The sequence below is a fragment of the Moschus berezovskii genome, chromosome 15, assembly GCF_049115385.1.
Source record: "Moschus berezovskii isolate FMDL1 chromosome 15, NW_MosBer_1.0, whole genome shotgun sequence".
NCBI classification, from domain to species: domain Eukaryota; kingdom Metazoa; phylum Chordata; class Mammalia; order Artiodactyla; family Moschidae; genus Moschus; species Moschus berezovskii.
In genome coordinates, this window is record NC_142474.1 from 10,869,168 (window position 1) to 10,897,072 (window position 27,905).

A 27,905-nucleotide genomic window follows, 5' to 3' on the forward strand; every position below is an offset into this window, starting at 1 on the left:
ACTGTCCAAGGGTTCGTGAGACGAGACGGTGCGTTACCGAGGGCTCGTTGGGAATCACACAGCAGAGACACCGACAGTCAGACACCAAGCCCGGGGCCTGGCTTTAGATGTATTTTTTCTTGAGGTACCAGTAGGCGAAGTAGCCCATCCCTCCCAGGGAGCCCATGAGGAAGGAAGCCCCAAAGAAAGATGGCGGTTTCCGCTTGACCAGCCGGAACGCGTTGGGGATGACCGCCGACAGCAGAGTGGTGTGGATGTCGCCCAGAACTTTCCGGAAGGCAAAGCGTTTCTGGACCCTCTCGAAGAAGGACTGCAGGTTGGGCCGGCTGCCGTCTTCCCAGTATTTCTTGGACAGTCCCAGGAATTTGAGGCGGTGCAGGGTGGCTCCCAGGAGGACATCCGCAAGGGTGAAGGCACAGCCGCAGAGCCACAGCTCGCATTTCTGCCCTGGAGTGAAAGAGAGACAAGATGGCGGTGGGGCGGGCTCAGCTTCTGTCCTCCCATAACTCCCTTCTCTCTCATCACTTCCACCTCTGGCTTCTGTCTGCCGGCCATAGTGTTTCCCCAAGGTCACCCACTCCTGTACTTCTTTCATGATTTTGGCCATATGCATATACTTCTTATATTACTATTTTCTTTTAAGTCAGCTGACTTGTTAAATGCAAGTATATGTATTTAGGGGCTTTCCAGGTGGCACAGGGGTAAAAGAATCCACTTACCGATGGAGGAGATGTAAGAGACCCAGGTTTGATCCCTAGGTCAATAAGATGTATTTATACTCTGGACTCACATATCACACTGCTTATTTTCCAGCTCTACTTGCCTGTTCACTGGGTGTTTCAAACTGGACAAGTCCAAAACTGAATTCCTGATCATCACCCCAAATCCACCACACTCATCCACACGTCAGTAACAGCACCTCCGTCCATTCAGTTATTCAGGCCCGAAGTCTCATGCCATATTGAATTCTTCTCTTTGTTTCACACCACATACACTTTGGCAGCAATTCCCATCCACTTTACTTTCAAAAAACATCCAAAGTTGGATGTTACCTCCACTGTTACGACCCTGGTCCTAACAATCATTATCTTTTGCCTTTAACTCCCTAGAGTCTATTCTCAGCACAGTAGTCAGAGGAGTCCTGTTAAACCTTAAGTCAGATCATGTCCTTCTTTCTGATCAAAGCCCTGTAATGACTCCCTGTCATGGTCAGACTAAAAGTTGAAGCCCTGGGCTTCCCTGGTGGCTCAGTGGTAAAGAATTTGTCTGCCAATGCAGGGGACACGCGTTTGATCCCTAATCTGGGATGATTCCACATGCTGCGGGGCAACTAAGCTTGTGTGCCACAACTGCGGAAGCCTGAGTGCCTACAACCTGTGCTTCATGACAAGAGAAGCCACCACGAGAAGCCTGAGCACTGAAACTAGAGAGCAGCCCTTACTTACTGCAGCTAGATAAAGCCTATTCGCAGCAATGAAGACCCAGTGAAGTCAACAATTAATAATTTAAAACATTTTAAATGTGTATCTGGTGGTATGTTCCATGGGTCGCAGAGTCATACACGACCGAGCACTTGTGCTGGTCATGGAGATGTGATAAGACACAATGTCTTCCCTCAAGAGGTTCACGGTTTCACGGGAGGAGGAGCTAAAATGTAATGAAGGCTCTGATCAAAAGTTTGTTCTTGACTATGGAACCTTCCAGATGCTCATGAGACTTCCAAGGAGAGATGATGTGTCTGCAGTTAGAGGCACAGGTGCATGGCATCATCAAGGGCATGAGTGGAGACAGAGCTGAGAACGGGACCAAAAACGGAGCTTTGGGGGCATCACGATTGAGATCCTGGGCAACAAGAAGCAACCAGCAAAGCAGCATGAGAAGGAGCAGCCTATGGGGTGGGAGATGACCCAGGAAAGGGCGGTGCCCTAGAAGTCAAAATAAGAAAGTATGCCAGCGAGAGAGGGCTCAGCTGAGGTAAGATGCTGCCGGAAGGTCACAGAAGGGGAGGCTGAGACCAGGAGATTGCATTTGGCGGCTGCTGACCTTGACAAGAACAGCTGAAGTAGATGCTGACAATGAAAGCCTGGCTGGAGGGAGTCCAAGAGAGAAAGGGAGGAAGGGAAATGGAGACGTTGAGCAAAAGTCACCCTTCCAAAGAGTTCTGCTGTAATGGGAAGGATACACCGATACTATGAGATGGTTCAAGAGTGTTTTCATAAGTTGGAAGAAAAAAAAAAACGTTGATGGGAATGATTGAGCCAAGAGGGGAAGAGATGCTGCAGGAGAAAGTAGAGAGAATTACTGCTGTGGTTGTCCTTGAGTGGATGAGCGTGGGTGGCATCCCGTACACACGGGAAAGGGACTGGGCTTAGCTAGTTCAAGAACAGTTCATCTTTGGTAACAAGAGGGAGTATAGCACTGTCTTTCAAGATATCTAAGTTTCTGATTCTAAGTTTCAAATGTAAGACATCCACCAGAGAGAGAACAAGCGATGCCAATTAAACTACTGAGAACCTTCCAATTTCATGTTGACATGTGATTTAACAAAGATTAAACTACTGAGACCCTTCCAATTTCATGTTGACATGTGATTTAACAAAGATGCATCTTAGAATCGATAAAATACAATGTACATACAGGCATTAAGACTGGTGGGAGGGTAATATTGGAGTGAGTTGAGAGTGAGGATGTGGGAGAAGCAGCTGGAGGGTTCAGGAGAAAGGAGAGGTGGTAAATCGCCATCTAGTGGGAGGCCTGGGGCAGCAGGAAGGCCATCTAAGGCTAGTGGTCATGAGTTCAAAATGAGAACTGCTGGGGACTTCCCTGGTTGTCCAGTGGCTAAGACTCTGCATTTCCAGTGCAGGGGGCCCAGGTTCAATTCCTGGTCAAGGAACTAGCTGCAACTAAGAGTTTGAATGCTGCAACTAAAGATACCACATGTGGCACCAAAGATTACATGTGCTGTAACCAAGACTCGGCACAGCCAAATAAATAATCATAAAAAAGAGACAAAAAAGATCAGCCACCATCCTTGTACATTTCTCCAGCCATGTTTAGGCTCCTGGATGTAAGCTGAATAGGTGGAGAGATGGGTTTAACTAGGTCTGAGGTTTGGAAACCAGTTCGATTGCTGGGTTGGGAAGGTCTGCTGGAGAAGGGAAAAAGCTACCCACTCCAGTATTCTGGCCTGGAGAAGTCCATGGACTGTATAGTCCATGGGGTCAACCTAGACATCATATTAAAAAGCAGAGGCATTACTTTGCCAACAAAGGTCTGTCTAGTCAAAGTTATGGTTTTCCTAGTAGTCACGTATGGATGTGAGAGTTGGACTATAAAGAAACCTAAGTGCCGAAGAAAGGATGTTTTTGCACTGTGGTGTTGGAGAAGACTCTTGAGAGTCCCTTGGACTGCAAGGAGATCCAACCAGTCCATCCTAAAGGAAATCAGTCCTGAATATTCATTGGAAGGACTGATGCTGAAGCTGAAACTCCAATACTTCGGCCACCTGATGCGAAGAGCTGACTCTTTGGAAAAGACCCTGATGCTGAGAAAGATTAAAGGCAGGAGGAGAAGGGGACGAGAGAGGATGAGATGGTTGGATGGCATCACCGGCTTGATGGACATGAGTTTGAGCAAGCTCCGGGAGTTGGCGATGGACAGGGAGGCCTGGCGTGCTGCAGTCAATGGGGTCGCAAAGAGTTGGACACAACCGAGCGATTGAACTGAAATGAACTGAACTGAGGTTTTGAAAAGTGTGATAGAGTAGGAGAGGGATAAGGGAGCTGGAGGTACAGACAAGGGGCTGCTAATAATGATGGATCAGGGAATTACTGCTGTGTAAGAAAAGGGGTAAGATCATGATCAGCGTGAGGGACAGTGAGAGGAGGCAGAACCAAAGGATGGAAGTGCTGGGGTACGAACTGGATGAGTGTAGACAGATTTGAGAACAGAACCGAGGACTAAGCCGTGGGACAAGCCAAGGTTTAGATATTGGGCAATGAGAGAAACCAGTGATGGTGCAAGAGAAGGCACAGTCTGTGAGGTGTGAGATGACCCAGGAGAGTGTGGTTTCATTTCCTTAATCCACACATCAATCCAATCAAATAGGTGCTATTATTATCCCTGTTTCACAGGTGAGGGGATTTGAGGCCCAGAGAGGTTAAGTAACTTAGCAGAAGCCACACAGCTAGTAAGTGGCAGAGCAGAGTGTGGATTTGAACCCAGGCCATCTGGTTCCAGAGCCTGTGCGTATAACCACTGCATTAAGCTGCTTCTTTCTATGTGCAAATATGCACATCTGTACGTATTTCTACAGACACACAATCCCCTTTCAATGGGTGCGCTTTGATTGGGTCTGTGTGAGGACCTATGTGTCTGCAACCTGCATGGTGTGTATGTTTAGCCATGTGAATGTCTGCTCAGATCTGTGCAGCTGATTGGTGTGTAGGCATGTAGACAGCGGCACACATGGGTGTCTGTGTCCATGAAGTGGGCTGGATTACCACATGTGTGAGTGAAGTGTACACCACGTGCATCTGGTGTTTGCCTCCAGACGGATGTTTGCAAGCATGTACATATGCGTCACTATTTAAGAATGTCCATTCCTGGGGCTTCCCTGGTGTTCCAGTGGCTAAGTCTCTGTGCTCCCAATGCAGAGGGCCCCGGGTTCGATCCTTGGTCAGGGAACTAGATCCTGTGTGCCACAGCTAAGTGTTCACATGCAGCAACTAAAGATCTTGCATGCGGTAAGGAAGATCAGAGATCCCGCATGGTGCAGTTAAGACCCAGTGCAGCAAATAAGTAATAAAATAGAATGTCTTTCCATAAAGAAGAGAGAAAATAAACTAGTGGTTGCCCTGGCGGCGCAGATGCGAGAGACGCCGGCCCCAGCGCAACCGACCACGCAAAGAGGCGCAGCCATGAGGAGCTACCCCATGCCTGAGGCCAGGGCCGGCGGCCAAGAGGAGCTACCCCATGTCCAACAGGCAGTGGCTGCACAGGCGCAGGAGGGCCGAGAGGAGCTACTCCACGTTCAAGGTCAGGAGGGGCGGCCTTGAGGAGATACCCCTCATCCAAGGTAAGGTGCAGCGGCTGCACTTTCTTGGAGCAGCTGTGAAGAGATATCCCACGCGCAAGGTAAGAGAAACCCAAATAAGACGGTAGGCATTGCGAGGGGGCATCAGAGGGCAGACACACTGAAATCATAATCACAGGAAACTAGTCGATCTGATCACATGGACCACAGCCGAATGTGGTCCACTGGAGAAGGGAATGGCAAACCACTTCAGTATACTTGCCTTGAGAACCCCATGAACAGTAACAAAGGGAAAAATGATAGGATACTGAATGAGGAATTCCCCAGGTCGGTAGGTGCCCAGTATGCTACTGGAGATCAGTGGAGAAGTAACTCTAGAAGGAATAAAGGGATGGAGCAAAAGCAAAACCAATACCTAGTTGTGGATGTGACCGATGATAGAAGCAAGGTCCGATGCTGTAAAGAGCAATATTGCATAGGAACCTGGAATGTTAGGTCCATGAATCAAGACAAATTGGAAGTGGTCAAACAGGAGATGGCAAGAGTGAACATAGACATTCTAGGAATTCGTGAACTAAAACGGACTGGAATGGGTGAATTTAACTCAGATGACCATTATATTTACTACTGTGGGCAGGAATCCCTTAGAAGAAATGGAGTAGCCATCATGGTCAACAAAAGAGTCTGAAATGCAGTACTTGGATGCATTCTTAAAAACGACAGAATGATTTCTGTTCATTTCCAAGGCAAACCACTCAATATCACAGTAATCCAGGCCTATGCCCCAACCAGTAACACTGAAGAAGCCGAAGTTGAATGGTTCTATGAAGACCTACAAGACCTTTTAGAACTAACACCCAAAAAAGATGTCCTTTTCATTGTAGGGGACTGGAATGGAAAAGTAGGAAGTCAAGAAACACCTGGAGTAACAGGCAAATTTGGCCTTGGAGCACGGAATGAAGCAGGGCAAAGGCTAATAGAGTTTTGTCAAGAGAATGCACTGGTCATAGCAAACACCCTCTTCCAACAACACAAGAGAAGACTCTACACATGGACATCACCAGATGGTCAACACTGAAATCAGATTGATTATATTCTTTGCAGCCAAAGATGGAGAAGCTGTATACAGTTAGTGAAAACAAGACAAGGAGCTGACTGTGGCTCAGATCATGAACTCCTTATTGCCAAATTCAGACTGAAATTGAAGAAAGTAGGGAAAACCACTAGACCATTCAGATATGACCTCAATCAAATCCCTTATGATTATACAGCGGAAGTGAGAAATAGATTTAAGGGACTAGATCTGATAGATAGAGTGCCTGATGAACTATGGACGGAGGTTCGTGACATTGTACAGGAGACAGGGACCAAGACCATCCCCATGGAAAAGAAATGCACAAAAGCAAAATGGCTGTCTGAGGAGGTCTTACAAATAGCTGTGAAAAGAAGAGAAGCGAAAAGCAAAGGAGAAAAGGAAAGATATAAGCATCTGAATGCAGAGTTCCAAAGAATAGCAAGGAGAGATAAGAAAGCCTTCCTCAGTGATCAATGCAAAGAAATAGAGGAAAACAACAGAATAGGGAAAACAAGAGATCTCTTCAAGAAAATTAGAGATTCCAAGGGAACATTTCATGCAAAGATGGGCTCGATAAAGGACAGAAATGGTTTGGACCTAACACAAGAAGAAGATATTAAGAAGAGGTAGCAAGAATACACAGAAGAACTGTACAAAAAAGACCTTCACGACCAGGATAGTCACGATAACGTGATCACTGACCTAGAGCCAGACATCTTGGAATGTGAAGTCAAGTGGGCCTTAGAAAGCATCACTATCAACAAAGCTAGTGGAGGTGATGGAATTCCAGTTGAGCTATTTCAAATCTTAAAAGATGATGCTGTGAAAGTGCTGCACTCAATATGCCAGCAAATTTGGAAAACTCAGCAGTGGCCACAGGACTGGAAAAGGTCAGTCTTCATTCCAATCCCAAAGAAAGGCAATGCCAAAGAATGCTCAAACTACCGCACAATTGCACTCATCTCACACGCTAGTAAAGTCATGCTCAAAATTCTCCAAGCCAGGCTTCAGCAATATGTGAACCGTGAACTCCCGGATGTTCAAGCAGGTTTTAGAAAAGGCAGAGGCACCAGAGATCAAATTGCCAACATCCGCTGGATCATGGAGAAAGCAAGAGAGTTCCAGAAAAACATCTATTTCTGCTTCATTGACTATGCCAAAGCCTTTGACTGTGTGGATCACAATAAACTGTGGAACATTCTTAAAGAGATGGGAATCCCAGACCACCTGACCTGCCTCTTGAGAAACCTGTATGCAGGTCAGGAAGCAACAGTCAGAACTGTACATGGAACAACAGACTGGTTCCAAATAGGAAAAGGAGTACGTCAAGGCTGTATATTGTCACCTTGCTTATTTAACTTATATGCAGAGTACATCATGAGGAACGCTGGGCTGGAAGAAGCACAAGCTGGAATCAAGATTGCCGGAAGAAATATCAATAACCTCAGATATGCAGATGACACTACCCTTACGGCAGAAAGTGAAGAGGAACTCAAAGGCCTCTTGATGAAAGTGAAAGAAGAGAATGAAAATGTTGGCTTGAAGCTCAACATTCAGAAAACAAAGATCATGGCGTCTGGTCCCATCACTTCATGGGAAATAGATGAAAAAACAGTGGAAACAGTGTCAGACTTTATTTTTTTGGGCTCCAAAATCACTGCAGATGCTGATTGCAGCCATGAAATTAAAAGATGCTTGCTCCTTGGAAGGAAAGTTATGACCAACCTTGATAGTATATTAAAAAGCAGAGACATTACTTTGCCAACAAAGGTCCGTCTAGTCAAGGCTATGGTTTTTCCCATGGTCATGTATGGATGTGAGAGTTGGACTGTGAAGAAAGCTGATCGCTGAAGAATGGATGCTTTTGAACTGTGGTGCTGGAGAAGTCTCTTGAGAGTCTCTTGTACTGCAAGGAGATCCAACCAGTCCATTCTAAAGGAGATCAGTCCTGGGTGTTCATTGGAAGGACTGATGCTAAAGCTGAAACTGCAATACTTTGGCCACCTCATGCGATGAGTTGACTCACTGGAAAAGACTCTGATGCTGGGAAAGGTTGGGGGCGGGAGGAGAAGGGGACGACAGAGAATGAGATGGCTGGATGGCATCACCGACTCTGTGGACATGAGTTTGAGTGAACTCTGGGAGTTGGTGATGGACAGGGAGGCCTGGCGTGCTGAGATTCATGGGGTCGCGGAGAGTCGGACACAACTGAGCAACTGAACTGAACTGAACTGCACTGCACTTCCCTGGTCGTCTAGTAGTTAAGAATCTGCCTGCCAGTGCAAGGGACATGGGTTCAATCCCTAGTTCCGGAATATCCCACATGCCGTGGAGCAGTTAAGCTCGTGCGCCACAGCTACTGAACCCACGGGCCCTAGAGCCTTCGAGCTGCAGCAAGAGAATCCACCACAGTGAGAAGCCTGTCCACAGCAACGAGTGAGGGCCCGCTTGCAGCAGGGAAGACCCAGAGCGGCCAAAACCAGCTAATTAACTAATGAAAAAACCCTCAGTTCAGTTGCTCAGTCGTGTCCGACTCTTTGCGACCCCATGAATCACAGCACGCCAGGCCTCCCTGTCCATCACCAACTCCCGGAGTTCACTCAAACTCATGTCCACAGAGTCGGTGATGCCATCCACCCATCTCATTCTCTGTCGTCCCTGTCTCCTCCCGCCCCCAATCCCGCCCAGCATCAGAGTCTTTTCCAGTGAGTCAACTCGTCGCATGAGGTGGCCAAAGTATTGGAGTTTCAGCTTTAGCATCAGTCCTTCCAATGCACACCCAGGACTGATCTCTTTTAGAATGGACTGGTTGGATCTCCTTGCAGTACAAGGGACTCTCAAGAGTCTTCTCCAGCACCACAGTTCAAAAGCATCAATTCTTTGGCGATCAGCTTTCTTCACAGTCCAACTCTCACATCCATACATGACCGGGAAAAACCATAGCCTTGACTAGATGGACTTTGGTTGGCAAAGTAGTCTCTGCTTTTTAATATGCTGTCTAGGTTGGTCATAACTTTCCTTCCAAGGAGCAAGCGTCTTTTAATTTCCTGGCTGCAATCAGCATCTGCAGTGATTTTGGAGCCCAAAAAAATAAAGTCTGACACTGTTTCCACTGTTTCCCCATCTATTTCCCATGAAGTGATGGGACCAGATGTCATGATCTTCGTTTTCTGAATGTTGAACTTCAAGCCAAACTTTTCACTCTCTTCTTTCACTTTCATCAAGAGGCCTTTGAGTTCCTCTTCACTTTCTGCCATAAGGGTAGTGTCATCTGCATACCTGAGGTTATTGATATTTCTCCCGGCAATCTTGATTCCAGCTTGTGCTTCTTCCAGCCCAGCGTTCCTCATGATGTACTCTGCATATAAATTAAATAAGCAGGGTGACAATATACAACCTTGACGTACTCCTTTTCCTATTCGGAACCAGTCTGTTGTTCCATGTCCAGTTCTAACTGTTGCTTCCAGACCTGCACACAGGTTTCTCAAGAGGCAGGTCAGGTGGTCTGGTATTCCCATCTCTTTACTTCAATTTAAAAAGAAAAAGAAAAAATACGTACAAGATTACTTGATACTTTTCTCTTTTGTGGAGCCCAGTTTTCTTCCCCTTGAATATGGACTGTATTTAGTGACTGGCTTTGAATGAACAGAATGTGGCAGGAGTGACAGAATGACTTTCAAGGGTAGATCAAGATCATAAAAGATAATGTGGCTTCTGCTGCTTCCAACTCTCTGGGGTCACTCACGGGAAAACCAGCTGCCATGTTGTGAAGACACTCAAGCAGCCCTAATAAGATGCCCACGTAGGAACCGAGGTCTCTTGCCATCAGCCACTGAGGAACTCAGACCTCTAGTCAAGACCCACATGAATGAGCCATCTCCAATCCTTCGGCTCAAAGTGTTGCAGCCCCAGCCAACAGCTGGACTGCAGCCTGCATCATGCAACCCCAAATTAGAACCACTCAGCCAAGCTGCTCCAAAATTCCCAATCCACAGAAAAATGTGTGCTATGACAAAAGCTTTTTGTTTAAGCTGCTGAGTTTGGGAACAGTTTGGTATGAGCAATAAATAACTAATAAGCAGGTCTTGATGCGTCTTTCTCTCTCTACTATCCTCTACATGGCATTATCCAATTCTATAACTTGAATCACAACATACAGGGGAATTCCCTAGCAGTTCGTTCAGTGGTTAGAACTCCATGCTTTCGCTGCCAAGGGTGTGGGTTCAATCGCTGGTCAGGGAACTAAGATCCTACAAGCCGCACGGCCAAAATAAGTAGATAAATAACAAAACCAAAAAATGCATGGATATGTCGAAGACTTGCAAATCTCCATCTCCAAATTCTGACCCCTCCTTTGAAAGTCAGCCTGGAATATCTAATAGCTTACGTGACACGCCCTCTTGGGTGCTGCAAAAGCATCTCAAACTCACTGTGTCCCAAACAGTGAACTCTTGGGTCCCCCTTGCCCATATCAGGAAATGGTATCATCAATAACTCAGACCAAGACCTCAGAAGTCCTCTTTGATTCCTTTCTCCCCTCTTACTCCCCACCCTTCCCCCAACACCCTCAACCTTTCAGCAAGTTCCTGCCCATTTTAATCTCCAAAATACCTCTCGAGTCTTTCATGCCTTCCCATCTCCATGGCCACCACCTCAGTCCTAGCCACCACCATCTCATCTGCACTTCTGTCTCCCTTGAAACCCACTAAAAGTAAAATCAGAATACCTCACCCCAAGGAGACTGCAGAAATAGCCACAAATTCCTCCTATTCTTACAGGCACGCCCCTTCACAAAGGCTTTACTGATCCGGCCACCAAGAGGCAGAATCCAACCTTCCACCCATTAAATCCTAGCTCTGCTGTATCACTTGCTTTAAGCAATGGGGCTTTAGTCAATGTGATACAAGAAGATGCTTAACATGTGTTTGCACACTGGGTCTTTGCTCTCTTGCTGCTCTCAGAATCCCTGTGACCATCATTCGGCTTAGTCTTGCTTAGCCTTCCAGATGATGGGCAACATGTAGTCCAGCTAAGTCCACTGGTCCCTGAACACTCTTCTGTAATAGCCCTTCTTCAGCACCCTCTCGGTTAGAAATGAGAAAATTCCTTCTTGAGGTATCAGGTTGGTCAAAAAGTTCATTCAGGTTTTTCCATAATATCATGTGGACAAACCCAAACGAACTTTTTGGCCAACTCAACATATATTATTTTTACTCATTTAGCCATACAGCACTTTTTTGGTAGAAAGGATTTATGACAGTTGGTTTCAGCATGCATGACCATGTCCCTATTTAGGACCTTAGGTACCTGTGTGTGCCTTGCACTTGGAGCCTCAGCTGTGAAATGCTGGATGAACATTGGACCCACCAAAAGGGAAGCTGTTCTTGCCCTAACTATACCATTTAAGAGCTGTGTGACCTTGAGCAAGTCACTTTACCTCTCTGAGCCTCAGTTTTCTCATCTGAAGAAAGTACATGTCTTTAGCTATCACATGTGATAAACTGCTTTGTTCTAAAAACTGTGCTGAGTGCTTTTCACTTTTTTAAAGAGTTCAACAGGATGGTTTTAAACTGTACTATTACCATCCTATTTTGGGCTTCCCTGGAGGCTCAGAGGTAAAGAATCCACCTGCATTGCAGGAGCCACAGGGCATGTGGTTCAATCCCTGGGAAGAGCCCCTGGAGGAGGACATGGCACTCCACTCCAGCATTCTTCCCTGGGGAATCCCGTGGTCAGAGGAGCCTGGAGGGCTGCAGTCCACGGGGCTGCAAAGAGTCAGACATGACTGAACGACTGTGCACGTGCACGCACATCCTGTTTCACAGATGAGGAAACTGAAGCTCCAACAGGGAAAGAAACTTGTCCAAGTCACACAGCATAGGCAGCAAAGCTGGAGCCCTGATTTGAGTCTGTCTGACTCTACACCTATCTTTTAGAATACCGTGCTCCACACCCTCTCCAAATACACAGACATCTATGCGTGTGTGTGAAGCTGTAAGTGTAGCAATGCAAGTTGCATGGTTTCCACAAATTTGCATTGTTGAGGAGACCAGACTAACAGGCCACCTAAAATAGAGCAAAATGTTAAAGTCCAGAATGAAATTTGAAGAAGGTGATGGCAAAGATGGTGGATAAATGATGACAAGGAGCAGAGTGGTATGGAGAGGGTACTCCAGCCTGGAAGAGTGGCAGGTGCAAAGATATGGAGGTGGAAATGAGGCTGGCATGCTTAGGGTCCCAAGAAGAGACACACTTGAGAATAGAGTCAAGGTCAGAGAGTCTGGGTGAGCCTAGTTGTATGGCTACAGCATGAAGGAGCCATAATACATCCTTCAGTGGGGGAAAGGTGAGATGGTATAAGGGATAATGGTCACCACCATCACTACCATCATCATCATCATTAACCTTTATTAAATACCTACTGTGTGCGAAACGCTGATCTAAGCATTCTACCTGTCTAATTTCATGCAATGTCTCAGCATCTCTCTGAAGGAGGTTTTATTATTATCCCCATTTTATAGACAGGGAACTGAGGTTCATGGAGGTGAAGTACCTGGCCCAGGGCCATTCAACTAGCAAGTGGCCAACCTAGGACTTAAACCTAGGTTTTCTGTCTCCATGGCCCATGATCCTAACCACCTGGACAGTCCTCTGAGATCTTTGGGGAAAAGATGCTGAGACACAGACAGGGTGGGCTGGATGAGCTCCAGCACTCACCTACCCCAGAACTGGCACCCACCCTCGTTCTCAAGCTTCCTCTTCTCCAGCTCAGCCTCGATCTGGTCCAGCACCATGGCCAGCTCCCCCAGGATCTTCTTCAGGTAGCTCACGTCATCGTGTTCCAAGATCTTGGCCTGCGGGCAGGACAGGCAGGAGCTAGAAGAGCTGAGTTGGCTTCAATAGGGCAAAGATGACCAGGGATGGAAGAATCTTGGTCCAGACCCTCTTCTGCAAACCCAGTCTCCAAATAACCTCTCAAGTGTATTGGATACCCCAACATTACAAAGCATCCTCATCTGCTGCTCACAGCAGTCTGGTGAGCTTAGCTGTCCTGACCAGATGCCTTTCATGGGTGTAAAAGCTGGTTGATAGTGGCTCACAGCTGCCCCTTCTCCAGAGAATTGCTTTTGGCCAAAACGGAGTTTCCTGGAAATACTTGAGAAATACTTGGGCCAATGGCTAATACAAGGGTGTAAAAGTTTATCTCCTTGTTCAAGGTGACTTTGTGGTACCCTTTAAGCTCCAAATCAGGTGAACTTGGCTCCCTCTTCATTCCTACCCCATCCTTACTGGGTTTTCCTTAAAGCACTCCCTCAATACTACACTTACCTGAGAACCTCAGTACAAAGCTCTGCTCTTAGAGATACAACTGAAGACAGAAGGAAAGGGAGGCTCCAGGGGCACAGTGACTTGCTCAAGGTCAAAGAGCCAGAAAATGACAGAGGAGACAATGAAAGCCAGTGGTTTTCCTATTTCAGGTCATCAGATGATTTCTACTTAGAACCAGCTTCTCCCAATTCTTCTCTTCTATGGAAAAGACGGTGGGAGAGGGGAATGAGCAGACCTAGGAGCACTCACCATGAGCTTCTTCTGTTTAGAAAGGTAGGGCTCAGAGAGCTGGGGCTCCTCTTCATGGTCCAATTTCATGAGGTCCGTGGTGGCGTTGGCTAAATGTCCTGGGAAAAGAATAGAAAAGGTCCCATTCACCTGATACCTGGCGCTTTTCCTTTCCCTTCCCCCACACCTTGGAATAGGTCCCACTCAAACACTAGTCTGGAAAGTAACAATATCAACAGGCATAACCAGCATACACTATGTCACTTCAGGCCAGGACATAGGGATGGATGAGATGCCATCCTGCCTTAGGCTCAGGCTACTGGGAGAGATAGACCCTTAAGAGGTATCTATGACATAGCATGGCCAACCTCTAATGAAGAATGAATGGATGCTGTGGGACCCAGAGGGCCACCTGCCTAGGGCACAGGGTATCAAGAAACCTCAAGGAGGAGGAGACTCTGGGGATGAGTAGGAGTTTGGCCAGAAATGAATATCACCCTAAACCTGGACAAGCTCTTATTTCAGTTTACATTTCCCCCACCCCTTTCTGTAGTGAAGAAACAAATTCAGAGAGGCTAAATAACGTAACACACTAGTAAACAACAAGCGGAGATTTTGAAGCTGGATCTGTCTGATTCTCAGTCTGGTGCTTACTCACTGTAACCCACAAGGAAAAACTTGTTCAGTTAAACAAACGAAAAATCATAAGAGAGCTTGGTGTCCACTTCTGGTGAAGGAACTTCCCTGAAGATGTAGGGACACACTGACCATGTTTTCTGGGAAAACTGGCTTTTTAAAGATGCCAAAAAGGCCAGAGTGATGGAACATGGGGCAGTGATGGAACTCAAGGCAGCACTGTGAAAATTATTCTTAATGGGAGAGAGGAACTGTCCTGCAATCTACCTTAAAAAGTCTAACTGTGAGCCATGGGTTTTACAAGAGGAGGTGGAAAGATTAAGTGGGATAAGATCCTGTGGAACAAATTCCATGTGTGGGGTAGAATTTCTCCAGAATTCTTAGCCAGTAAGTCTGTGACACAGTGGGTCAGGTGGTGCGTAAACCTGACCTGCCCTCTCCCCTGAGCCCCAGTTCCATTTGGACATCTCTTGGGCTCCTCAAACTCATCCTCAACCAACCAACCCCATCATCTTCTCTGCTCCACCTGATCCTTGTTGGTATACTCCCCAAACTGCAGCACGCTTGCCCCACACTAAGCCAAGCCAGATGCCTGGGCGTGTGTGTGTGCTAAGTCACTTCAGTTGTGTCTGACTCCTTACAACCCAATGGACCGTAGCCTGCCAGGCTCCTCTGTCCATGGGGTTCTCAGGCAAGAATACTGGAGAGGATGGCCATGCCCTCCTCGAGGGGATCTTCCTGACCCAGGGATCGAACCTGCGTCTCTTACATCTCTTGCATTGGCAGGTGGGTCTTTACCAGTAGCGCCACCTGGGAGGCCCAGATTACTGGGGGTTGTCCTCAACTCTGCCTTCTCCTTCCTCCCCAAACCAAATCTGTCATAGTTTCCATTGATTTTCCTATTTAATCTTTCTCACGTTTAACCTCTCCCTTTCATTTTTCTGACTTACCTTTAATTCAGACCTCCCTTGCGCCACTGATCTCTTGCCTGGATGCTGTGACCTACCCCCGGTCACCTGCACTCTCTCCCCTCCAAGCCCCTCTCCCTGGTTCTGCCAGAGACACCCTCCTCAAACACACACCTGACTGTGCCACTCCCAGCTGAAAAGCCATCTATTGCTCCTCACTGCCCTCAGAAAATGTTCAAGCTCTTCAACTTGCCTTAAAAGATGCAGCAGGATCACCTCCTCTTCCCTTACCAACTCCATCTTCTACCACTGGTTCCCCCAACTGCCTCTGTCCCCATATGGTAACATTTCAGCCCCTCCAAATGCTTGGTACTCCCTGAATGTCCAGATCATTCCAAACCTCTAGGCCTTTGCTCTGACTGCTTCTTCTTCCTGGAAAGGCCTTCTCCTGTATTCCTGAAACTCCCCTTCCGATCCAGCTCAAGATCACCTCTTCTATGAAGCCCTTCCTGATCCTCTAGGTCTCTCTGTCCTCCAGAGTATGCTGTACAGATTTCCAGAGAATGCAAACACATTAACCAGCTGCCATTACACAAATCTATTCACATTGAGGTCTATGTGAAAAGTGGCCCCCGGACTTGTGCAGTGCACAACATGTACTGCTGTACATGGAGATTTTGATGCCAGTGTACTTATCTCTGGATGTGCGTGTCCCCCACCAGAAGCCGAGTATCTGGAGAACACTGACTATATCTGATTCACCTCTGTTCCCTTAAAAACCAGTACAGGCCTGGCACAGAACAGGAGTTTATGAATGAATGAATGGAATAGAATGAGAAAATAAATGAGTGACTGCAATTGTCAGCTTCTGCTTCTGAGGTTTCACTGTCCACCATCCCATCTCCTGGCCTGATATCAGCAAGCACACTTCCCAGATCTTTCAGCTATGGGGCTATATTAAGTCTCATTGATGTTTTATGAGTTTGAAATTCAAGGACAGCATCTTCTCTTGCCAGTCACCCAGGGCTGCCCATGTGGCTTTCTTTAGACCCCAGGAGGGCAGACCAGGCCAAAGAAAGACATTTGACTAATTGGGATGGGGGAGGGGTCAATGCAGGATGACTTCTGCATCCTGTGAGGTCCTTCCTCTCTCCCTCAGCTGGGCTGGAGCCTTGAGATCCTCTCTGCACCCCAGTGCCTTCTAGGTAGTTTCAAATAACTCAGGACAGGATGGGGGAGCACCTCTATCTTTCAGAAGCACTTAGGAACTCCTTCCACCTAGTCCAGACCAGCATCATTGCTCACCTAGATGACAACCAGGACCCTTTAAATGTCCCACCCACTCTTCTTTCTGTTGAATGATTTTTATAAAATGCAAATCTGATCCTGTCACTTTCCATCACTGTTTCTCTGCTGCTCTTCAGATAAAATTCCGATTCTGCCAGTCCTACTCCATAGATTCACACCAGGACCACACCTACCCCCATTGGGCTATATACATCAACCCCATTAAGTGTCCTTCGGTTTCACACCATGCCCTCTCCTATCCCTGAACCTGAAAGGATTCTCTCTTTTATTTCCCTTTCCAGTTCCTGGTCATCCTTGAATATTGTTGCCTTCCAGAAGCCCTCCATGACCCTAGAGGCTAGGATGGGCATCTTCTTTAGCCCCAGCCTCTGTGTTACCCTTATCATAACACTGATTGGTACTAGATTAGAAAAATTTAAATCATTAGTCCTGAACAGACTATACATGTATACTTGCTTGAGAATTCAAACAATATTAAAGAATTTACAGAGAACAGTAAACCTCTCTTCTCTCAATCTGCAGTCCCTTAGTCCTGCTCCCTTAATCTTCTCATGCATCCTTCCAGAAATACGCTTTGTGATTGTAAGCACTTGTGTATCCACTGGACCCCTTTTTACATATATAAATGATAGCGCATTAGCTGCTTCACCAATACGTCTTAGAGAGCATTCCATATGCCTATTATTTTTTTTAACAGCTGCACAATAGTCCATTGTTTGTAAGAAATAGAATTTATCTACCTATTCCCCAAATCATGGACAACAAATTTATTTCCCCAATGACTCAGTGGGTAAATAATCTGTCTGCCAATGCAGGAGACACAGGAGACTCCAGTTCGACCCCTGGGTTGGGAAGACCCCCTGAAGGAAGACTGGCAACTTAGTCCAGTATTCTTGCCTGGAAAACCCCATGAACAGAGAAGCTGGGGGGGCTACAGTCCATAGGGTCACAAAGAGTCGGACATGACTGAGCACGCATACACATTCATGCATTCATTCCCCCAGATCATGGACAACTAGGTTATCTCCAGCTTCTTGCTATTAGCTCCTATGCTGCAATGCTTATCTTTGTACATACTTCTCTGGCTTACACATCCAGGTGTCACTGCAGGACAATCTCCAAAGGTGTGGGCCTTTTAATATTCGATACAGAGTGCCGGACTGCTCTCCTGAGAGGCTGTTCAAATTTACTTAGTCCTGCATTGTAATTACCTGGTCATTTGTCTTTCTGCTTCCAGGAAACTATGACCCTGGGAGGGTAGACACTGTGACAGTCCCCTTCTGTCCCCAGCCCCCTATCCAAGGCCTGGCTCATAGAAGACCTCAAAAATGTTGTTGATTCACTGAGGACAGGACAATATAGACAAACCCTTCACTCTAAAAGGATGAGATCAAGTTCCACAGTCTGCCTCACCTTCAGACGTGAGCCTCGTTCCCTTGAGAGAGAGGAAGTGACCATTTACTAAGCATCTATTATCTACTTAGACTCATCACACTTCCTCCGTGTATAGGACCCCATGGTGTCTGCATAGAGCCTGGACCAAAGTCTGTAAACAGCTGTTGATGGATGATCTGATTTCATCCAACCCTTATTTACTGAGTACTGAAAAAAAAATGGAAGGATAACATAGGCTGTGGGCACATTCAAGCTGGCAGTTACGACAGTACACGGGTGATGGACTAAATCAGAGACTCCACCGGGGGCCTGGCAATATCTGGGCAGTCATCCTTGGTGATGCCAGCCCGATTGTCACTCAATGCCCTGGGCTGCCAACCCCAGGTGTCTGGGGCTGGGACACCTCTGGAGAGGTGTCCGAGCTCCCATGGACAGACAAGCCTCTGGGGCGACAGATAGCCCGACAGCCTGTATGGAAGGGCAGGAGAAGAGGAGCCGGCAGGAGAGGGGAGCAGGAAAGGGGAACTGTGAGAGATGGAGACGTTCAGTTCAAAACAGGGCGAGTGAGACGGAAGCCAGAGAGAGAGACCCAGAGTGAGAGACAGAGGAATGAACCAACGTAGGGATGGAGACAGACCCACGGGGAAGAGGAGAGGAGGAAAAACAGGAGAAGGAAAAGGAAGAACATCAGTAAGAGACACAGAAACAGGAGGAGGAGCGGGTTTAGAGGGGGAGGGAGGCTAAGCCAAGGCTACCGGAGGGTCCTGCGGCCCCACCCCCGAGCCCGGCACTCACTGCGGATCTCGGCCGTGGCGTACTTGGGGATCATGGAGTCGGTGGTGAGCTCGGGGTGCAGAATGCAGCCGTGCGTGTAGGCGTCCATGGGCAGCGCGTCTAGCAGCTCGCGGTACTGCAGCACCCGCGCGTGCTGGGGGCTGCCCGCCTCCGGCATCAGCGCCACCACGTGCTCTGCGGGGCACAGCGCGGGGCTGGGGAGGGGATGGAGGGCCCAGTCTTGGGCCTCCCGCCCTCCTGATTCAGAGAGGCCAGCCTCTGGCACCGCACCCCCCAACCTCAGCGTCCTGGAACCACGAATTTTCCAGCGGTCTGGGGCCCACTCCCTTTCCTTAACTTCCCAGGTGATGCTACTGGTAAAGAACCTGCCGGGGAATGCAGGAGATATAAGAGATGCTGGTTCAATCCCTGAGTCGGGAAGATCTCCTGGAGAAGGGCATGGCAACCTACCCCAGTATTCTTGCCTGGAGAATTCCACGAACAGAACGGGCTAGACCCCATGTGACCATGGGGTCACACAGAGTCAGACATGACTGAGGGACGAACACTTTCTTGGGCCCACCCCCTTTCCCTGACTCTTGAGATAAAGTCCTTACCAGGCTAACAGGGGACCCCAGTGGTCCTGCCTGCCTACCTCTCCTCAAGGGAGCCCTGCCAGACTGTCCTTCAAGGGGCAGCTCCTCACCTGCCCAGGCTTGTTTTCAGGTGGGAGTCTAGGCCTAGTTTTGCCAGACTTGGCAGGAAGTTGGAATCCTGGATGTTTGAAACTGAAACATCCTTAGTTTTTAAATGTTGGCAACTAATTCATATTTTTTTTAAAAAACACTGCATCTGGGTCCATCTCTGCCATGGGGACTGAACTCCTGAACTTGAGCAGGGCCAGAGGGAAGGAAGGAAACAGGGAGGGGGTGGAGAAGGACTTTGGGGGCTCTGAGGTGCTGGACCCTGCTCACCTCTGGAAAGTTCTCCGGTATCCGAGCCAGTCTCCGGGTTCCGGGAGAGTCTGTTGGTTCTGACTATGCTTATAGGGTTTCAGGGTCCTGGCCGAACCTGGCCTTCCTGGGTGATCTGCGTCCTGTCTCTGGGTACTTAGAAGGGGGTCTGGGCCCTGCTCGGGCCTGGGGGGCTCCAGAGGGTTTGCAGCACAGTCTGTGACTCCTGAGTAGCCTGGGAGAAGGCTACAGCCCCAGGCTCCAAGTGGGGGTCCCCGGGGATCTGAGGATCCTGGAGTGGGTATCTGAGCCCGGCCTGTAGCCCGTGGTTCCTTGTCGGGGAGACCAGGCCTGGGTCGGGGGAGGGGGTGGGTCCCCAGGCTTTCCAAGCTTCCGGGGCACTGTCTGGGCCTGCGCGGCCGCCGTACCTCCAGTGAACGTGCGCTCCACGTAGTCGATGATCTGATCGTAGTCGCTGATGATGTTGTCGCGGTGGATGATAACGGGCACCTCCTCGCCCAGGTTGAGCCGCATGAACCAGGGCTCCTTGTGCTCGCTCTGCGGCAGGCTCACGTCCCGCTCCTCACACGCCAGGCCCTTCTCAGCGATCACCAGTCGCACCTGCAGGCGCCAGGGTCAGAACGGGGAAGGCGGGCAGACACACGGGGACCCTCTGCCCGGGCGGGGCGGGGCGTGCAGGAAGAGGGGTCAGAGGTCACACACCGGAGGGGACTTGTTGCTGGAACCCATTCCTGGGCCCCTGGGGCGCAGGACGGGGTGGCGTTCCTCCTGGGGGCCTGGTGCTTGGAGGAAGACAGCTCTGCCCTGGGGACCAGGGCCAGTGCTGACTGATGGTTAGGGAGCTGGGAGTCACAATTGGACGTAGTTGGGATAGGATTTCTGGCTCTGCTGTGTGAGTTTGGGCAGATTGCTTACACTTTCTGGGCTTCAGATTTTTTGTGTGTGGCAGAATTGAAGTATTAATAATAGCACCAACACAGTGTCTGGTATATAGAAAGCACTTATTCCATGATTCTCATTATCAGGATTGGACTCAGCCTGGCCTCCAAATGGGAATCTGACCAGGAAATTTGCAGAATTTCTCATCATCATCATAATCAACAGCAAAATTTCTCGAATGATTTGAGAAATCTAAAGTGAGGTGAAAAGAATTTGCTAACATCAGCCTAGCCCTTTATTGTCCCCAAACATCTTCCTATCTGGTCGTTGGATGCTCACAACATCCTTCCATAGGGTGGCAGAGCAGGGACCATCTCCCTGTTTTTCTTGATGAGAAAATGAAAGCCCAGAGAGGGCAACTAACTTACTTAAAGCCACACAGCCACTTTGGCAGTTGACCTAAAACTAGAAGGTTCCTGATTCCCAGACTAGTGCTCTCTGCCCCGGAGGCTCCTTCCAGGAGTCTTGGACCTGCCCTCTCCGGAGTCTTTCCCTAAGGTCCAGAGGGTCCCAGACAAACACGGGAGCTGGTAGATGCTAATGGAGAGTTTTGAGGCTAGCTTGCTCCTGATCCAGGCCAATAGTTCTGAGCTGGGAGATGGTTAATGACCACTTGGTCCAACTGTCCTCTCCCTGTGGACTGAGACTCAGAGAGAAAGCTGGGCTTGTCCAAGGTCCCCCAGCAAAAGGATGGCAAGATCCATGCCTACAAGCTCTCCCTACTTCTGTCTCCAGCCCAGGAGAAAGAGAAGGCATCCCAAGAGAGGCACAGGTCTCTTCTGGTAAAGTATCAATGACCCCCATCCATACCTAGGTGGTAACTCCTGAGTCTGGGCGTCCCCACTCTTCCTCCCAGATGCCAAGAGGTAAGCTCCCAGAAGAGGCAACATGCTGTTATAGTCAAAATGTTCAGCTGCGTGCCAGATAGTGCCAGTTCAAGTCCCAGCTCTAGCACTTAATTGCTGGAGAAGGAAATGGCAACCCACTCCCGTATTCTTGCCTGGAAAGTTCCATGGACGGAGGAGCCTGGTAGGCTATAGCCCATGGGGTCGCAAAGAGTCAGACACGACTGAGAGACTTCACTTCCTTTCTTGCTTTCTTGGCTTTACAAGTAGCTCTCCACCTGTGTGCCTCAGTTTCCTCATCTGTTCAATGGAAGTTTCACGAGTAAATTCCTCAGAGGGTTGTTGTGAGGATTAGATAGATTAGTCCCTGTGGAACAGTGCCTGGCATACCATAGGGGTAATGTGTGTCTTGGCTCCTTGGATTAGTCTTGGTTTTGGAGGCAGACAGACCTAAACTTGAAGGCTGACTCTGCTGCTTATTTGCGATGTGACTTTGGGCAAGTCGCTTGACCTCTCTGATCCCTAGCTTCTGTGAAATGAGGAATGTTTTCTACTCCTTCAAGGCTGGCAAAAGGTTAAGGTGGAATGATATGGATAAAGCCCCAGTGTGAGAGGTTAATACATGGGTTCCAACATCGCTGTTATCACACAGACATGCACACACACACGCATACACACTGCCCTACCCTGCATTCCTGATTATGTCTTAGAGTACTTGATGCCCCACCCTCACGGCTAACATCAACAACCCCTTCTGTGTGCTGGACTGTGGGGGGGAAGGGGTAATCAGCCCTTGAAGCCCCCAGCCCTCACCCAGATTCATTTGCTGCAGTAGCCAAAAGCAGGCCCTGTGGGCGGGACGGGGAGGTAGGGACTCAGGTCCTCAGCCCGACTCTGCCATGGCAATGCTGTGACCTTGGAACTACTCCTGCCCCTTTCTGAACCTCCTTTTAATTGTTAGTAAAATGAAAGGCTGGACTCCATGTTCTCAGAGTGTCCCATGGCCCTGCTTTGAACTGATGCTACATTCAGATCCTGCGGGAGATGGGGCTGGCTCTGCCCTCCTCGGCAGAGGGTGGGAACTGCTGGTTCTAAGATGGGGGGCGGGGGGGACTGTGGCAGAGGGAGTGCCAAGGTGGCTTTTGTTAGGTCTCGTCGTGTGTGTGCAATGTGTCTGAGTGGCAGCTGTGTAAGTGAGCAAATGTCTGCGCATGTGTGTGGATGAATGTGGGTGGGTATGGATACAAATCAGTGTGAGCACGCGTACATGAGTGTGAATATGAGTGTGTGTGCCCCTGTGTGTATAAGTATGAGTGGGCATGAAGGAAAACATTTATATGTGTATCTTTGAGCTCACGGGTGGTGTCCAAAGTTGAGGCTGGAGTTCTGCTGGAACCCAACCAACCACTGCCCTCCAGCCCATCCTGGTGGACTCCACCGGGCCATCCAGCCTCTGGGTCAGGCTGGGATCTCTGGATTTATGGAAACAGAAACTAAATCAGGCCTTTGCGCTTGGCAGGTCCAGACATTTGACAGTGCATCCTGGCAGGGCGTCTGCTCCCAGGGCCCTGCCCTTGAACTTCAGTGAGGATGCCTGGTGGTGGGACTCCTGCCTGGGGAGGGGACTATCTTTAGAGGAACAACAGTCCTGCTTGGAGCTGCTTTGGGGTCACGCTGGCAAGCAGCCAAGGAGACTTTCTCCTTTAGCTGTGCTGCAGACCACAGCCATGTGCTGTTCTGCGGGGGAGGAGAGTGTGGGAGGAAGCCAGGCCCGGAGGGGAAGGGCAGGCAGCCATCAAGGCCATCTGCCTTCTCCACCTCTTGGAGGCCGGGTCAGACTCAGGTGGTCACCATTCAGTGTGACCAGGCATCAGCCATCTCTGGGAAGACTGTCTCCCCTGTGGGTGCCTGGAATTCACCCGCTGGTGCTTCACTGTCATGGTTAGGCACTGTCCTCCCTCACCAGGCCCTTGAACAAACGGTGAGGGGCTGGGTTGGTGTCTCTGTCCAGCCACTTAGTTGCTGTGTGATTTTGTAAAAGACACTTGGAGTCTCTGAACCTTAGTTTATTTGTCTCAAATACTTTTTTGAAAAAAATTAATAAGCCTTATTTCTTAGAGCAGTTTTAGGCTTACAGAATCAAATGCCTTTTAATATAACATCTTGAAGCTTACAAATGAGCCCCTTTTCAGCACTTATTTACTGAATGCTCTGTGCCAGGTCTTGTTCTAAGTGCTCAAAACTCAGCAGTGAACAAAACAAAGGTAACTGCCCACGGGGAGCTGACATTCTAATGCATGCAGACAGAAGACGAGCAGTTAAAATAAGATAGTGTGTCAAAAGATAGTGAGTTCATTGGGAAAAAAAGAAAAAAAGTAGAGCAAGGAAACTGGGGGTCCAGAGCACTTTAAATAGGGTGATCCAGGGACTTTCCTGGTGGTCCAGGAGTTAACGATCCACTTACCAGTGCAGGGGATGCAGGTTCGATCCCTGGATGGGGGACTGAGGTCCCACATGCCGTGGGGCAACTAAGCCCACACACCACAACTAGAGTGCTTGTGTCGAAACTACTGAACCTGCCTGCAGTAGAGTCAGTGCTCCGCAACAAGAAAGAAGCTGGGGCACCACAACTAGAGAGGCCCATGAACTGTAGCAAAAACCCAGGGCAGCCAAAATAAAAACAAACAATAGAGTGATCCTTCAGGACAGGCCTCTCTGAGAAGGTGACATTTGAGCAAAGAGCAAAGTGAAGGGGTAGTTCAAACAGTGATCTGAGGAAGAGAGTTCCAGGCAGAGGGGACAGCCCGTGCAAAGGCCCTGAGGTGGAGATGTCTGAAATTTTTGAGAAATGGTGAGATGGCCAGAGTGGCTGCAGAAATGGTGAGATGGCCAGAGTGGCTGCAGCAGGATGTATGGGAGAGAGAGGCGAGGGGATGAAACAGTCATGCATGGGGTTTTTAATGGAGATTCCTAGACCCAGGGGTCTACGAATAAAGTCAGGGAGTCCTTGAACGAGGATGAGAAAATTACAGGTTTATGTTCAGTCATCTCAGGCTGACACTTAGCATTCTCTTCAATTATGAGTGTAGGCGACAAAGCATGGTAGTGTTAGCAGTGCCTGCAATGTTGTCACCACTAGGAATCAGATACTGTCATCACTTCACAGTTGCCGCAGTTACAAGTGTCACGACTTCAACATTACAGTAGCTATCAGTCCTGCCACTCGATCTTATGATACGATGGGTAAATACAGAAACACATATTATTATGTAATTCGTTTTGGGAAATATGTCAATAGCTGTACTTCAGTAGGACTGGTTTTCCTTCTAATCCAATGCTCCTATGTATTGATGTTACTCAGTTAAAAACACTATTCTGAGAAAAGTTCATAGGTTTCCCCCAATTGATGAGGATTCCACAACCAGGCAAGGTTAGATCCTGCAGGAGGGCCTGAGGCCATTATGACAACTCTGGCTTTTCCCCAGGGGGGCTCGGGAGCCACTGCAGACTTCTGAGCAGAGGAGTGGTGGGTTGTGCAGTCCCCACCTGTGGACCTCCTGGGAGTGGGGGTGGAGGTGGAACATGGCCAAGGGCAGCATGGACAGGGCTGGGGTGCCAGTGCCCAAGAGCTTGAAAAGCAAGGCCAAAGTGGCAGGTAGAGGCCATTTACTTGCCTCCTGTCATGTCTAGGAGGGCCCTCTGGGAATTGCTGTGCATACAGGCAGGGCCCTTTAGGACTGATGGGAAAGAAGGCAATGCTAAGCTCCTGCTGTGTGCCTGACACTTAACATGTCCATGACCTCTGAATCCCCAAGAAATCCTGTGGAGCCAGATGCAAATGTCCCCCTTTTCAGAGGAGGATATAGAGGCACAGAGAGGTGAAGTGACTTGTCCAAGGTCACACAGCCAGTGGGCACTCAAGATGAAACTGGAAGCCAGGACCATCTGACTGCACAGCCCAAGAGCTTTCTGCCAGGCTACACTGCCTCTAGAACCCACCATGGGCACCTGGGCAAGGAGAAGGCCCTGGCAGGAGAGGCAGGAGAATGCCTTGGTCAGAGGCTTGGTCACACATGGGATTGCAGTGGGTGGTCCCATCCTTGACTCAGGGGCAACTTAGCCCTGAGCTCATCCTGAATAAGAAATACTCAGGAGGCTTCCTCGGGAAATAGTGATGGGAGCTGCCACCCTCAACCCCCTGTCCAGTCCTGGACACCGGGGCTTGGCTCCTGAGGTTCTGGGGGAGGAGGAGATCCTGGCATCTGGAAGTGGGTCTGACTCATTCCCAAATCCCCAGCAACTTTGTCGAGCCTGGCGTGCAGTAGGTGTTCAGCACGCAAGTATAGAATTTATGGACGAGTCCCCGCGTGACCTTGGTTAACTCCATCGCCTCCTTTACCTAACACTTTAGTGATATCATTATCAGCAGAGCCCTGATCTCGTGCCAGGCACTGCTATCAGCACTTTTTGTGCATCATCTCACTTTCACCATCACAAATAGCCCTCTGTAGAAGGTATTGCCATTAGCTCCATTTTACAGATTATAAAACTGAGGCTTTGGGGGAGGCAAAATGACCTGCCAAAAACTCCATGGTGAATTATTGGGGAAGATGGCTCTCCTGCTGGGGACTGTCTGGCCTCAGAGTCTGTACTTTAAACTGGGAACTATTCAAAGGAGAGTCAGTGGACCAGCTTCATTAGCATCACCTGGTAGTCTGTTAGGAAACAGCATCTTTGGCCCCACTCCAGATCTACTGAATCAAAATCTTTGAGGTGGGACCCAGGGTTCTGTGTTTGAAACAGTAATGTATGCTCACGTGTGACTAGTGCCAGTGTAGAACACGACTTAGCGACTGAACAAGTGTAAAACTACAAGCTGTAACACCTTTTCAACAACCCTCTCAGCAACCCTGAGAAGGGGTTGCAATTAGAGGAAATAGCTATAATTATTATTATCCCATTTTCCAGATGATGAAAACTGAGCCCGAACCCCAAAATCAAACCAAAGACTGGTTCCAAGGCCATTTCTCTTTAAGGCATCTATTTCTCCATCTGGAAGATACATGAGTGTAACAGAAGGATCTTCCAGGAAGAAGTGGAAGGGTCAGGCAATGGATGACCCGTAGGCTTCACCAGGACCCTGCTGCTGGGACCTGGCCATGGTGCTGAATTTGTGCCTCATAGAGAGGGCAGCCCAGGGTTGCAGACTGCGCGCCTAGAGGTGCCCGGGTCTTACAGGTGCGGTGTTCGGACCTCACCCCCAGAAAGCGGGAACCCCGATAACTTAACACCGGGCTGGATTCCCAACAACCTTCCAGCTCCCCTGAGTCTGAGAAAGGGCCGTGGGGTTGTCTGTGCCTTTAAGAGCAGAAAACAGATCTTATGGGCCAAGCTGAGGTTTGGGGAGATGGGTTAACTCGTTGCTTCTCAGCTCAAAATTAGGGGGGATAAGGGGAGGGCTAGGGTCAGATCCTTCAAACCCCAATCAGAAGAAGTCCCCCGGCCGTACAGAGAGGCAGGGGAGCTTTGACCCGAAAGCCTGTGGTATCGGGATAGCAGCGCAGAGGGCAGGCCTGCGATGGGACTGGGGCTGGAGGCTCGACCCCAGGAAGCGCTCCTCCCCCTCCCCTCAGCAGTCGCCTGCTCCAACAGGCCGCCTTCCCAGCAGTGCCCATTCCCTTCCCCTTGCCTTTGTCTCTCTTCTCAGCCCTCCAACAGATCGGGTCTTTCTGGGAGGGAAAGAAGCAGAATGGCTGTGCCTAGGATGAGGGACGGTGCTCCTGGGACCCAAGACAGGGCCAGTCACCTCCCCGGAGAGCAGCCCAGCGTCCCCTGTCCTCCAGGCCCCCCAACCCCAGATTCTACCCCCCAGTCTCTGAGCAGATCTTCAGATCCTTAAACCCTCCCGGGTCCCCTCCCCCAAGTCTCTTAGCCGTGGGGCGCATCGGGTTCCCCGGCTCCCTCCAGGCTACCTTCTGCGAGCTGAAGGACTGGGTCCAGTGGTACAGAACCAGGCTCTCCTTGGGCCAATGGGCGTGGCTGGCCGCTTCGGGTGCGTCGGGGGCCTCCGCCGGCTTCGCCGCATCGCTCTCCAGCGCCGAGATGGGCCACCAGCTGCAGTTGGTGGGGGTCAGGTTGTTGGGGGTCGCCATGACAGCCCGAAATCCGAGGGAGGAAAGCAGGAGGCTTCGGCGGCGGCGGCTCTCTCGCCCAGCATCACATGGCCTCGCCAAGCCTGCCCCTCTCCTTCGCTCGCTCGCTCCCTCCCTTCCCCGTGAATGTCATTACTCACTGGGCGCGGGGGGAGGGGCGAGGGGATCCCGGGAGCTCACTCCCTCCTCCTCCGCTTGGCCCTCCCTTGGCCCGTGTCGGAAAAGCCGTCAGTCCTCGGTCAAGCTCGGTGGAAGGGCGCGAGGCGCCGTAGGAAAGTGGACCATGCCCCCAAGTAGCTCCAATCTG

At 49.3% G+C, this 27,905-nt stretch overlaps 1 protein-coding gene across 6 annotated transcripts; it reads right to left on the bottom strand.

The window, feature by feature from the left end:
* On the bottom strand, nt 1-27,613 carry GDAP1L1 (ganglioside induced differentiation associated protein 1 like 1). 6 transcript variants are annotated; one of them, XM_088844355.1, is made up of 7 exons: nt 27,419-27,598; nt 23,492-23,500; nt 20,070-20,262; nt 18,710-18,883; nt 13,689-13,786; nt 12,850-12,964; nt 1-447 (listed from the first exon to the last, which is right to left on the bottom strand). In XM_088844355.1, exons 1-7 carry the CDS (start codon nt 27,596-27,598, stop codon nt 104-106), a joined length of 1,113 nt encoding a protein of 370 aa, XP_088700481.1. In that variant the 3' UTR covers nt 1-103. The 6 variants fall into 6 exon arrangements, with proteins under 6 accessions (XP_088700481.1, XP_088700485.1, XP_055293571.1 ...); XM_088844359.1 differs by lacking the exon at nt 23,492-23,500 and having other exon boundaries at nt 12,832-12,964; nt 27,419-27,613; XM_055437596.2 differs by lacking the exon at nt 23,492-23,500.
* Between the last annotated feature and the right edge of the window lie 292 nt (nt 27,614-27,905).

Coding starts and splice junctions, on each gene's coding strand:
- GDAP1L1 (XM_088844354.1), bottom strand. CDS start 27,598: ATGGCGACCCCCAACAACCTGACCCCCACCAACTGCAGCTGGTGGCCC. Junction 18,904..20,032: donor GCCCAGACAGTGCCCCGGAA/GCTTGGAAAGCC, acceptor TCCCCTCCCCAG/CCCCGCGCTGTGCCCCGCAG. Junction 13,787..18,709: donor CGCCACGGCCGAGATCCGCA/GTGAGTGCCGGG, acceptor TTCTTTTCCCAG/GACATTTAGCCAACGCCACC.